This window comes from Eumetopias jubatus, unplaced genomic scaffold (genome assembly GCF_037043125.1).
Source record: "Eumetopias jubatus isolate StellerSeaLion01/CBP00866 unplaced genomic scaffold, mEumJub1_p1.0 scaffold_4, whole genome shotgun sequence".
Classification (NCBI taxonomy): domain Eukaryota; kingdom Metazoa; phylum Chordata; class Mammalia; order Carnivora; family Otariidae; genus Eumetopias; species Eumetopias jubatus.
The window spans coordinates 35,427,592-35,442,282 of NW_028274810.1; the positions used below are offsets into that span (position 1 = coordinate 35,427,592).

At 33.5% G+C, this 14,691-nt stretch overlaps 1 protein-coding gene across 1 annotated transcript in view; it reads left to right on the top strand.

Moving 5' to 3' along the window:
- COL24A1 (collagen type XXIV alpha 1 chain) overlaps nt 1–14,691 on the top strand; it is a 381,932-nt gene that overhangs the window by 171,211 nt on the left and 196,030 nt on the right. Inside the window, exons 21-23 of the mRNA XM_088022947.1 lie at nt 7,905–7,958; nt 9,607–9,651; nt 13,931–13,984. Coding sequence (XP_087879073.1) covers nt 7,905–7,958; nt 9,607–9,651; nt 13,931–13,984 — 153 coding nt within the window. The remainder of the gene's footprint in view (nt 1–7,904; nt 7,959–9,606; nt 9,652–13,930; nt 13,985–14,691) is intronic.

The window sequence follows — 14,691 nt, forward strand, 5'->3', positions numbered from 1 at the left end:
CCTATATATCTGTCTTTATGCCTGCACCAAACTGTTTTATTATAACATTTTAATATATTTTGAAGTCAAGAAATGTGAGACCTCCAGCATTCTTCTTTCTCAAGAATCTTTTGGCTATTCAGGGTCCTTTGTGGTTCCATATGAATAATATAATTATTTTTTCTATATTTGCCATTGAGTTCTTGCCAGGGATTGCATTGAGTCTGTAGATTGCTTTTAGTAGTATGAATGTTTTAACAGTATTAGGTCTTCCAGTCCATGAGCATGATATATCTTTACACTAATTGTGTTATGTTTAATTTCTGTCAGCAATGTTTTGTAATTTTCAATGTACAAGTCTTTCACCTCCTTGGTTAAGTTTATTCCTAAGTATTTTATTGTTTGTGATGCTATTGGAAATGGGATTATTGTCTTAATTTCCTTTTCAAATTGTTTGTTGTCAGTGTATACAAATGCAGCTGATTTTTGTATGTTGATTTTGTATTCTACAATTTTGTTGAATTCATTTATTTGTTCTAACAATGTGTTGGTAACACCTTTAGGATTTTCTACATAGAAGATGATGTCATCTGTGAACAGAAATTTTATTTTTTCCTTTCCTTCTTGGGTGCATTTTTTTCTTTCTTGATTAATTGTTCTATCTAGGACTTCTAATACTATGTTGGATAGAAGTGGTGGGAAGGAACATTCTTGCCTTGCTCCTAATCTTAGAGGAAAGCTTTCAGTTTTCTACTCTTGAGTATAATATAAACTGTTAACTTTTCATTTATGACCTTTATTAGGTTGAATAATTTCCTCCTATTTTTAGTTTGTCGAGTGTTTTACCATGAAAGGGTATTAAATTTTGTCAAATGCTTTTTCTGCATCTATTGACATGATTATGTTATTTTTACCTTTTGTTCTGTTAATGTGGTATATCACATTGATTGATTTTCATATATAAACAATTCTTATATCCCAGGGATGAATCCCATTTGGTTATGGTTCTTTAATGTGCTGTCAGATTCATTTTGCTGTATTTTTTTTTGAGGATTTTTACACCAATATTCATCAGAGAATTTGGCATGTAATTTTCTTTTCTTATAGTGTCTTTATCTGTCTTTGGTATCATAGTAATGTTGGCCTCATAAAATGAGTTTGGGTGTGTTCCCTTCTCTTCAGCTTTTTGAAAGTTTGAAAAGGATTTACATTAATTCTTTTTTTTTTAATGTTTGGTAGAATTCCCCAGTGAAGTCATTGTGTTCTATGCTTTTCCTGGTTGGGAGGTTTTTTATTATTGATTTAATCTTCTTATTAGTTAGAGATCTGTTGGATTTTTTATTTCTTCATGATTCAGTTTTGGTAGGATATATGTTTCTAGGAATTTTATCTGTGTCTTCTAGGTTAACCAAAATGTTGGTGTACAGTTGTTCATATTAGTATCTTATGCTTCTCTTTCATTTTTTATTTTATTTAAGTCTTGTCTTTTTGTTAGTCTAGCTAAGGGTTTGTCAATTTTGTTGATTAAAAAAAAGACCTTTAGTTTTGTTGATTTTTTTCTATTGTTTTCCTATCCTCTATTCACTTATTTCTGCTCTAATTTTTATTATTTCCTTCTACCTCTTAACTTGGGCTTAGTTTGTTCTTTTTCTAGTTTCCTGAGGTATAGAGTTAGGTAGCTTATTTGAGATCTTTCTTCTTTTTTAATGTAGGTGTTTACCATTTTAAAATTCCCTCTTAGTATTATTTTTATGCATCCCATATTGTGTTCTCATTCTCATTTGTCCCAAGATATTTTCTAATTTCCCTTTTGATTTCTTCTTTGACCCATTGGTTCTTCAGGAGTGTGTTGTTTAATTTCCTCCTATTTGTGACTTTTTCAGTTTTCCTTCTGCTATTGATTTCTAGTTTCATTCCATTACGGTCAGAAAGGATAGTTGGTATAATTTCTATTTTATTATATGTGTTAAGACTTGTTTTGTGGCCTAAAATATGATCTATTTGATCTGTACTGTCAAATGTTCCATATGTGCTTGAAAAGAAAGTGTATTCTGCTGCTTTGAGTGGAATGTTTTTTATGTTTATTAGGTCCATTTGATTTTTAGTGTTGTTCAAATCTTCTGTTTCTTTGTTGATCTTCTGTCTGGTTGTTATATCAATTATTGAAAATAGGGCATTGGAATCTCTTGCATTTATTGTGTTTCTCTCTCTTTCTTCCTTCAGTTCTGTCAATAATTGCTTCATGTATTTGGGTATCTGATATTGGGTGCTTATTTATTTATAATTGTTATGTCTTTCTGGCAAATTGACCTTTTTGTCATTAGTTAATGTCTTTCTTTGTCTCTTATGACAGTTTTTGACTTAGTCTGTTTTGTTTGATGTAAGTATAGCCACACCTGCTTTCTTTTGGTTATCATTTGCATGGGATATCTTTTTCCATGTTTCACTTTCATCTGACATATGGCATTAAATCCAAAGTGTGTCTCTTGTAGATATCATACAGTTGGATCTTTTTTTAAATCCATTCAGCCACTCTAAGTCTTTTGATTGCAGACTTTAATCCATTTACCTTTAAAGTAATTACTAATAAGGAAAGACTTACTGTTGACATTTTATTAATTGCAGTTGTTTTGTCTTAAAGCTTCTTTGTTCCTCTTCTCTCTTCCTGTCTTCAGTTGTGTTTCATTGAATTTTTATTATGACATGCTTTGATTCCTTTCTCATTTTCTTTTGTGTATCTTTTATAGATACTTTCTTTGTGGCTACAGTGGTGCTTACATAAAACCTCTTGTAGTTATAGCAATCTATTTTAAGCTGACAACACCTTAACTCCAGTTATATGCAAAAACTCTACTCTTACTCTATGGAAGATTTTAAGAGGAGTGAGATGATGAAAGATATTTTTGGAAGAATACAATAGCAAATTATAAATATGAATATCGTGAATATATAGAGTAGATAAGTGCAATATCAGTTCAAAGACTGTTGAAAACACTAATCAACATGCAGTGCATAAGGAGAAGGAAACTAATAATTATTGAGTCCCTGTTATATTCAAGGTACCCTTTTCTTTCTTGCAATAACCTTATGATGATGATGGTAACATGATTCTACAGATAAAGAAACTCAGGTTATAGCCCTAGGAATGTTCAGAGCTGGATCAAGTTCAGACTCAACTTCAGATTCTATATATTTCCAATTAAAGAAAAAAGAATTTGTGTATTTAACATGACAAATATGAAACATGCACACAGTTTAAACAATGATAATAAAACAAACTGTATTAACATTAAGAAATAGACCATTATAAGCTTCTTGAGTATCCCTCACTAATCACATCTGTCTCTTCCCTTCTTGCATTTATAGATAACCACTCCCTTGTTTTTGCCATACTTTTACAATCTGTGTATACACAATATTCGTTGTTTTGCTTGTTTTGGAAATTCATATAGATGGAATCATACTCCATAAAATCTTCAGTGATTTGCTCCTGCCACTCAGTCTTATCTTTTCCCTGTGCTCTAGGTTGATATATGTAATTACAGCTTATTTATTTTTACTGCTACATAGTAACCCACTATGTCGATATAATTGTTTAATCAATATGACTGTTGGTAGACATTTATGGCCTTCTTTCTTTCTTGAGGTTCATTTTCACAAATCTTCCACATGTCCTTGTAAAGAATTTGTAAACTCCAACTTGGGGATTCACTGTTCTACGTATGGCCATAAGATCAAGTAATTTTGCTATTTCAGTCTTCTCTATTTCTACTGTTTTTTATCCACTAGATCTACTAATTTCTGAAAGATGTATTAAAATTCCCCTCTCTAATTTTAGATTTCTCAATTTATCTTTATTTATCTATTAGTTTTTACTTCATGTATTTGGAATTTACTTGTTGCCTAAAAATTGAGAGTTTTTAATCTCTTCCTGATGAACACATTATTTAGTGACCCTCTTAACTCTAATAATCTGTTTTAACTTAAAGTCTGTTATATCTTACATTAATGTGATTATTTCAGCTATTTTGGAGCTGGTGAATCTCTTGAATATCTTTTTCTACTTTTTGGACTTTAAATCTCCCTGTATTTTTGTTTTATGTGTGTTTCTCATAAAGAGCATATAACTAGTTCTTTTTTTTTTTAACTCAGCTTTTATAACCTTTTTAAGTTTGTAAATTGGTCTTGGAAGAGAGAAAAAAGAGTTTATCTGTTTCCTGGAAGTCATTTTTTGTGTCTTGGACAGTGGTACCACTTGTGCAAAGTAAATAGCTGCGATGAGAGAATAGGGGAACCTAGTTTTCTTTGATCACTCAGCCGCCTGCTAGTTACACCCTGGATATGGGGCTGAGCCAGTTTCTTACACATATACAATAATCTAAAATTGTATATTTGTCAATATCTTTTGAGCCCCAGAAGTTGTTAATAATTGTGTGGTGTCTGCTTATTTTATGCTGTAAGTTTTTATTAGCCTATCATAACTAAGCATAAAATTATTCGCAAACATTTAAAAATTTCTGACCCTCCCAGAAAAGATTTTGCTCTTTCATGTAAGTTCCCATTATACTTTCCTTCTGCTTCTACTTCTATTACAACTCTTATTTACTAATTTTTATTTTAAAGTGTCATCATCCTTAAGAAATTATGAATTCATTGAGAATAGGAACTGTGCTTCATCTTTGTATACTCAGGGCCTAATGTGCTGTTTATTGGACCTAATGCATAGTAGAAAAGCAATAAATGTTGGATGAAAAAATGAATGATTATGAATTAAATAATTAAGCATTAACTGTCCTGTGATGGAATGGAAATATCAGAGCATTCTGATTCCATACCTTAAGTCGGTCTAAATACTTAAAACGTATCACTTAGAGATCTAGAAGAGTATTTTGGATATTAAAGAGTTAGAAATCATTTTATCAGTCAGAATTCTTTCAGTTGTAATGATGAAAACAATTTAAGCGTGATTATATAAATATGAGAAAAGTTTAGGAATTCAAACAACTAAATCCAGGACCAGAAACAATATCATTAGAATCCAATTACTCCTGCTCTTTTCATTTGTTAATTTATGGATTTCATTCTCAGGCTCTCTCCGCTTCCTGGTTTCCCACTCTTTAGGTTTACATCATCTTTTTTTTTTAATTGTATTTTATTATGTTATGTTAGTCACCATACAATACATCATTAGTTTTTGATGTAGTGATCCACGCTTCATTGTTTTCGTATAACACCCAGTGCTCCATGCAGTACGTGCCCTCCTTAATACCCATCACCGTCCTCCTTAATACCCATCACTGGGCTAACCCATCTCCACACCCCCGCCCCTCTAACACCCTCAGTTTGTTTCTCAGAGTCCATAGTCTCTCATGGTTCATCTCTCCTTCTGATTTCCACCCCCTTCATTTTTCCCTTCCTTCTCCTAATGTCTCCATGCTATTCGTTATGTTCCACAAATAAGTGAAACCATATGATAATTGACTTTCTCTTCTTGACTTATTATTTTTTTAAGATATTATTCATTTATTTGTTGGAGAGAGAGAGAACTCAAGCAGGGGGAGCTGCAGGCAGAAGGAGAAGCAGGCTCCCTGCTGAGCGGAGAGCCCGATGCGGGACTCGATTCCAGGACCTGGGGATTATGACCTGACCCGAAGGCAGCTGCTTAAGCAACTGAGCCACCCAGGCGTCCCTCTGCTTGACTTATTTCACTTAGCACAATCTCCTCCGGTTCCACCCATGTTGTTGCAGATGTTGGGTATCCATCCTTTCTGATGGCTGAGTACTATTCCATTGTATGTATGGACCACATCTTCTTTATCTATCCATCTGTTGAAGGGCATCTTGGTTCTTTCCACAGTTTGGCTATTGTGGACCTTCCTGCTATGAACATTGGGGTGCATATGGCCCTTCTTTTCACTACATCTGTGTCTTTGGGGTAAATACCCAGTAGTGCAATTGCTGGGTCATAGGGTAGCTCTATTTTTAATTTTCTGAGGCACCTCCACACTGTTTTCCAAAGTGTCTGTACCAACTTGCATTGCATTCCTACCCACAGTGTAAGAGGGTTCCCCTTTCTCCACAACCTCTCCAACATTTGTTGTTTCTTGCCTTGTCAATTTTTGCCATTCTAACTGGTGTAAGGTGGTATCTCAGTGTGGGTTTGATTTGAATTTCCCTGTTGGCTAATGATGATGAACATTTTTTCATGTGTGTCTGTTAGCCATTTGTATGTCTTCTTTGGAGAAGGGTCTGTTCATGTCTTCTGCCCATTTTTTGACTTGATTATTTGTTTTTTTTGGGTGTTGAGTTTGAGAAGTTCTTTATAGATCTTGGATACCAGCCCTTTATCTGTAGTGTCATTTGCAAATATCTTCTCCCATTCTGTGGGTTGCCTCTTTGTTTTGTTGACTGTTTCCTTTGCTGTGCAGAAGCTTTTTATGTTGATGAAGTCCCAAAAGTTCATTTTTGCTTTTGTTTCACTAACCTTTGGAGATGTATCTTGAAAGAAGTTGCTGTGGGCGATGTCAAAGAGGTTTACATCATCCTTAATGCCACTCCCAGCTGTTCCACTGTAGTCTAAAATTTCCTTTGGTTAGACTGAATTGGGTTTCTGGCTCATTACTGAACTAATCACTGTTTCCAGGGTATAGAATACGCTGACTGACTTAGGTACATGTCACATGTCAACCTTCAAATTTAGTCAGGGGTGGACTCACCTCCCCTCAATCATGTGGGCTGAGTGAAGAGAAAGTGTTTCCCTAAGTAAAATTAGGATGCTTTTGCAAATGTATGTTGGACTTGCATCAAAGAACATACACCCATTTCAATAATCTAATCCATCTCTTCCAATAAATAAATAAGATAGCTGCACAAAAATGTTATTGCCTAAATTCATACAGTTTCTTAAATGGTGCTATATACATAAGCTTGTGATACTATATTATAGACTGTAAAACTGACCAAGAGTTTTTCATTTTTTGATTATATTAGAACATAGCAATGATAGAGCAAGGTATAATATGAAGACAAGATTCTTGTGCAGTTTATCACTCTGCTGCATTCTGGAACTAAAGATTAAACCCACCTGGATAGGTTCACTATTTGGCATAGTTATTTACTACATTTAAAAATTAGAAAAAATCTTTTAATGGTTATAGAATCACTAAAAGTAATAATGCAAAAGGTAGTTTTTAAAAGAGATTTACTTAAAACTTTGCTGACACATTGTATAGTTAGTGGAACAGAACTGAATAAGAAAAATGTCACCATGTTAAATAGATACTGTAGGGTGTTTTCTGGAATAGAAAGTTTTTTTTTAAGTGATTTAATGAATTTTTATTCAGAGAGCATTTGATTTTTAAAAACATTGATTTTGATTTTGATTAACAAGAGTTTTTTTAATCGTGAAATTCCTAATCACATTCAAATTGTTACTTTCTTCTGCAAATTGCCCTCTTTTTACCAGCTTGTATTAAGAAGGGAAATAAGCTGAGGAACATGTAGTGCAAATAATGTGTTCTGGATTCTGCTAGTCTCTTAACAGATATTAAATAGCACATATCGCTTCCATCTGTTTTTAGACTTTGTGGATACTCTATTATGTATTTATTGTACTATTATCAAATTAACAATTGCACTCATTGCTTTAAATTTAGAAGTACTTTTTCTGAGTGTCTGGTTGAAGAGTAACATACTGAGAAGATTATTTGAACACCAACATACTTAAAAAAAATACGTTTATCCCACCTTTCCCAATTTTTTGGATGTCCTGTAGTTTCCTGCTCACCTACCCTCTGACCTCATTTTGATAACTTAATAATGGAAAAGGAATGGTACCAAATTGTATTTGCCATCTCCAGATTAATGCTGAATGAAAAATATTAATTGGGATAAAGTTATTATTTGTGCTTATGTTGCTTTTATAGGGACTCCTTGGAAATAGGGGGCCTCCTGGACCGCCTGGTCTCAAAGGACTTCAGGTATGGAAGAAATAAATATCCAGTCAGCAGTTGTTTTAGTTCAAATTTTCCCTTTTTATTTTTTGTTTAAAGAAAAACATTGCTTTAGTGTGGACCGTTTTTGCCATAGAGGATTTCAGGTTATCATTTTATATTGGCAGTTATGGAATGGGATTTGGGAATCATCTTCAGTGTTGTAAATTCATTAAGTAATTTATGTCGGTGACCTCCATGGAATATCTGAAGAATATGAGCTAGAATCTCACTCATATATACTAGAATATATATTTACTATTTGTATCTGTTTTATATTTGTGACCTAGTAAATTTTATTTTAATTGAATTGTGAATTGAGCAAAATGTTTGTTGATCAAATAAATAAAATAGAATACATGTTGCTAAATAGGTCTATGGAAGCTATTCAGATATGGTAACATCAACTTTTTATTTAAAGTTGAAAAGTCAGTATGTTTTAGAAAATATGTCAATAAATGTAATAAAAAATTTATTAGTTTTTAATTTTCTTAGAGAATAATATATAAAAATTCTTTTTTTGATGTTTATTCTCTATCCACTCATAAATTTTTTTGATCCTTAGAAGAATGCACAAGATTTTGCCTTTTTATGACATTATAACTGGTTTCACCCCAATACTATAAGTTAGTCAAGAAGAATCTCTAGATATTAACTCCATTTGGTAGGATCCAATATACCTTTGTATCTCTAAGGCTGAAAACAGAACTAAGACTCAAAACCATATTTATTGAATGAATGAAGTATTAAAATGTGCCAAGAGCAAACATGTCCTGTACCAATAACTTTTTAATATACCAAGATATATTGATTTCCATCTATTAAGAACTTAATTGAGTTCCTCTCTGGATGGGAGAAATACTGAGTGCAAGAAAGTAAAGGTTATCCTTAACTTATGATTTCAGTGATTCTTAATCTTTGTTGTGGTTTTGATGTGCATTTTCCTGATGATTAGGGATGCTGTGCATCTTTTCATATGTCTGTTGGCCATCTGTATGTTGTCTTTGGAAAAATGTCTATTCAGGTCCTCGTTTTTAATTGGATTATTTGGGCTTTTGGTGTTGAGTTGTATAAGTTCTTCATATGTTTTAGATATTAACCCCCTTTCAGCTCTCTTGATTTTGTGATAGATATCCTAATCACTTTCACTCTTATTCATTCTCAACTTTCTATATATAACTTTTATCATCTACCTATTTAAAAACAGTCAAATAGTGCATGTCCCCTTTAGGGTAGATGTGGGGTTGTTACTCAAAATATTAAAATGTTATGGGATGGCACAGTAAAATACAAGAAAGTTGGGACACCTGGGTGGGTAGGTGGGTTAAGCATCTGACCTGGGCTCAAGTTATGATCTCAAGGTCCTGGGATCCAGCCCCACTTCCAATTCCCCACTCAGCGGGGAATCTACTTCTCCTTCTGCCCCTCTGCCCATCCCCCCACTCTTGCTTGGTCTCTCTCTCTTTTTCTCTCTCTCTCAAATAAATAAAATCTTTAGAAAAAATACAAGAAAGTCACAGCATTATTTTCATCACATCTCAGTGAGTTTCAGATTTCAGAATAAATAGAATAAGGGTTTACCTTTTTAAATACTTATTTCAGGCCATGATATGTTCTGATTTTTTTTTTTTTTAAGGGAGAAGAAGGACCAGTTGGACCCTTTGGAGAACTGGGGCCAAGAGTAGGTATCATATAAATACTTTTCAAAAAGTGCTTCTCTTAAAATTACTGTTATGTGAATGTCTTTTAATAGCACCAAATTTTAAGTTATAATAAAGGACAAAGACACTATAACCATACAGTCTATCCAAACAATATAGGCTTATAACTGGAATTTCCCAGCAATATTTTAAATGATATGCCTACTGCGTATTTGCTTGTTCCTTCAGTAGTTTTATGGTCTTAGTAATTTGTGCTAATTATAAAGTTTCTCAAAATGTAATAGAAAGCTAAATACCTTAGCCATTTTAGTGATATTCTGGGAATTTCTAAGTGTGCCAGTAAAATTATGGAAACTAAGATGTATTTTCTGTCAACTTTTTCTTCAGATAATATTGTGTGGTAATATATGAATTACCTGTTTTCAAGTTCTGAAAATGAGTTATTTAAGAATTTTGGCATGCATGACCAAAGCTTACATTATTATGAAATAATTAAAGTGTGTGTATCACATTTATTTTAAGAGGGATCATTAGACTCACATGAAATACATATCATTCTTTTTTCTTGAGAACATCATAACATGCAGATTCTTAAAACATTTTTACATTTAAGGAGATAGTAAATTTTTCTTTTGCACCTTTACCTCGCTAGCACATATACTACACTATCCCACTGAAAGAAAAAGAAGAATTTTTATTTCATTTTTTGTGGGGTGCGTTATATAACAGGAAGACTATTGTTATTTGAGCCCAGTATAATTGATCTCATTTAAAATTTACTTCTCTAGAAAACAGTAGAACTACGTTTGCCTCTTATCAACTCAGTCTTAATATGTATTACTATTGTTGCTACTATTGGTTGAAGATCAATTTAAGCCTAGTATTGCTCTAAGTATGTCACATAAATCATCTCTAATCCTGAAAACAACCCTGCAGGATATTGTCCACATTTTAAAAATATTAAAATAAGGCCTTACTCTTACGTGCTCAAGTGTAACATGCTCAAGATAAAGCAAATATGGCAGAACGTAAACAGGACCAGAAGTAATGCCTCCAGCACTGACGCCCTGAATTTCTTGACTTCAAAGAAATTTTAAATGTGCTGATACAGGTTCCAGGGAGATTCCTTTCATAATGTAGATAGGATGTATAACTATTTCTTAATATACTGCAATGCTTGAGTATTACACTATTAGAGATGAAAGAAATATTCTCACTAAGGCTTTTTCCAAAACAATGTGAATAAAGTGTATTATTTTAAAACTTTTTTGTGAATATCATAGACAAATCACTCTTAATTACATTTCTTCTCCTATCTCTGTTTAGAGTGCAATTGATATTTAACAATAATAGGATGATTTTTTATTCTTTGCTTTTCTTTGTGCTTGGTAGAAAACCACTAGACAATTCCAAGCAAGGTGGAGGTAAAAATTAGAGCAGCTTTTTTGATCAAAGTCCTAAATATAATTTTTAAGTTGCTAAAGTTTTTACATGTAGTCAAAATACAATGAAAGCTGGAGGATTGTTTTGTTTTGTTTTAAGAAAGAAAAATAGGAGTATTTGTTAATGGATAGGAATAATCAAATCCAAATCTATAATACCTGATAGGTATTGTAAATTAGTATTCTATTTAGTAGTCACCCCCCACATGTTTTTTACTCTTAGATTTGAATTTGTCACACACATTGATTGAGGCATAGTGATCTCCTTAATCAAATTTTGTATAATCAGATATCAGTTGTTTGATACTAGAAACCACATACTATGGATTGATCTACCAATATCTGGGATTTTGACTTCCTCTTCTTCAGTGATCTTATTCCTACTCTCTTTAGGCACTACCTGCTGTAGTCATAACTTTTACCTTGTTATTACCAGTAATAGCACTTCCTTATTTTCAGTTTCAAACTTCTCACTCCCCAACCATAATCTCCTTTCTTTCTAGTTCATTCTCTCATGTAACCAATCCAACAGTCCCAATAGGAAATTTAAGCTAGTGATTCTATTGCCTTTCCATTATTCCTGTTTTCCTCAGAGACCTCACATCCCTCCTCATGCTTAAAACACCAAATTATCCCCTTGATTGCATTCTGAATTTTATTCCCATAGTCGTTTACTTTTTTTAAAAGATTTTATTTATTTATTTGAGAGAGAAAGAGAGCACACACACAGGTTGGGAGGGGCAGAGGGAAAAGCAGACTCCCTGCTGAGCAGGGAGCCTGATACAGGGTTCGATCCCAGGACCTGAGATCATGACCTGAGCTGAAGGCAGACACTTAACCCCCCCAGCCCCCACCCCCTCTCATTTACTTTTAATTTTCTAATTATTATTTTACACTTTCTCTCTTCTCAACTCCATTCATTTCTCTCTAATTTTCATTCTTAGCCCATTACTTTGCATCCTAGTTCCCTGAGAAGATTGAAGTGTTCAGAGAACTTCTACAAGTTTTTACTATTACTTCTATCTCCTCTTTATCGATACCATTTACTTGGCCTTCCCTCCTGTTATTGTGGATGAAGAGGCCATTTTTCTAGCCAAGGTCAAATCTTCCACTTGTTTACTAAATATCTTACCCTTTGGCTTACTGAAGAACATTGACCCAGCTATTTCCCACTTTCGCCTGCATCTTAATTTCGTTCTCTCTGATGGATCAATCCTCTCTGCAAAGAAAAATGCTATTAGTTCTTCCAGTTTGAAAACCATAAAACAAAACATACTGATCCCAGGTTTTCTTTCAGGTGTAACCTTTTTCTTCTTACCTTTTCAGTAAAAAAATTTCAGAAGTATTGTCTATACATGTTCTTTATGGTTTTTCTCCTCACCCTATCTGCTGAAACCATTCTTGTCCCCACCACTCCAAAACAAATGATCTTATGAAGGTCATCAGTGACTTCCATGTTGCTGAATTCAATGGTCATTTGACAAGATCACACCCTCCTCCTGGAAGCACTTTCTTCACTTACATGATCTTCTTCCTAACCCTCTGGCAGGAAATTTGCATATTTTCCTCATTTCTTCAAATTCCAAAATTTTGTAAATCCACAAAACCCAGGGCTTGGTTTGTGGACTTAGTCTCTTTTCTATTTACACTCACTCCTAGATGAGCTGGTCCAGTCTTAGGGCTTTAAATACAATCAGAATGCTGGTGATTGCCCAAATCATATGTTCAGATCAGAATTTTCTACCCTCTGGATCTCTGGACATGTAAAACTACTGCAAGATCTCTCTACTTTAAATATCTAACAAGACTATCAAACTACAGTGTCCACAACTGAGCTCTCAATTTACCCTCCAAACCTTTCTTCTTAGAATCTTCCTCATTCATTTAGTCTCTTACTCAGATTAAAATCTTGAGTTTATTCTTGATTCTTCTCTTTCTCTCACATTTTACACTTGACCTGTCAGCAAATCCTGTAAGCTCTACCTTCAAATTATATACACAGTTTTACTCATAACCTCCTCTGTTACCACCCTGGTCTATGCCACTGTCATCTTTCACTTGGATTATTTCAGTCCTCTTTGTACTGCCTGCTTCCACCCTTGCACCAAAGTGATCCTGTTAAAACATAGATAATGACACTACTTTTCTCAAATCTCAAGACTTTTCTAAGTCTTCCTGCTTCATTCAGAGTAAAAAGCAAAGCCCTAACTGTAACCCTTCAGGCCCTACATGACCTGGCTTCTCATTCCCCATTCCTTTCTTTGACCTCATCTTACTAATCTCCTTTCTTACTCTGCACCAGCTTTATTGACTCTTCATGGTTTCTTCAACACACCAGTCACATTCTTGCCTCAGGGCCTTTGCACATGCTCTTTTCCTCTGCTTGGACTATTCTTCCTTCAGATAGTCATACAACTTGTCCCTTGTGAGCCTTTACTCAGCTGCCATCTTCTCAGTGAGGTCTTCCTTGTCAAGCTTATCACAAATTTGAGCAAAACTCCCACAACAGTTTATATCTCCCTTCCTTGCTTAACTCTATGTCCTTCACATTTACCACTACCTAACATACTATATATTTTACTTATTTTATTAAATGTTATCATCCTCATTAGAATGTAAGCTCTATGAAGGCAGGTAGGCTTAGTGCATTCCTCAATCCCCAACCCCTAGAACTGTGCAGGGTGCATAGTAGACAGTTAAAGACCACAGAATGAATACTAATGGGTATGCTAAAATACATTTATCAAATGATTTTGAAGGGTTTCATCTCATAGAATGGTCTGAATTTTGTAAATGTTTGGAAATTTCCAAAAATGGAAATGATTAAACATATCTCTTTTTTTCTGTTCTCTTCTAGGGAAAACCAGGTCAAAAGGGTTTTGCAGGTGAACCAGGACCAGAAGGCTTAAAGGTAAAGTAGCTGACTTATTAGGAGTTATAAAGTATAGTTTTCAGAAAGATAAAATTATGACTTTCATGAAAATATAAAATGAACATCTAAGATTTTATTCAACCTATTAATAAGGGAACCAGTGATATTTTAAAACTGGCTCAAATAGCATTTGAAAAGTTATATATCTTTATATCTAGATCTACATCTAGAGATCTGTGTCTATAAATATCTATAACTGTGACTGTGTTTATGTCTATATCTTTATTTGGATAGATATGCAGTTTAATAAATTGTTAAATTTGTGGTGAGATATAGGAGAATAAATCACAATTTTGGGGGCTGTCCATTTCACTGGACAGAAATCTATAAATTAATATAACTTCACTAAATATATATTATCTATTTGTTATATATATATATATCTTCATCAAGTCTGGGTCTTTTAAGCAATTGTATAGTGTTTCTGAGGACATTGCCTAGAAAATCACTAGGTGGCCTTCACCACTTTATGTCATTTAAAGAATGTGGCACCTAATTTTTTGCCTTGTTTCCAAGTTTTGTGTGACTTTTTAACACCAACGAATATAAGGTAATGCACTGGTTTTATATGTGCAACACTAAGATCTAAAGGAAACTAGCTTATAAGAATTGGTGATTTATACAAATTTAAAACTTAAGGAAAAATCAAAAACTTTATAGCATTATAGCTTAATTTCTTAAAGTGA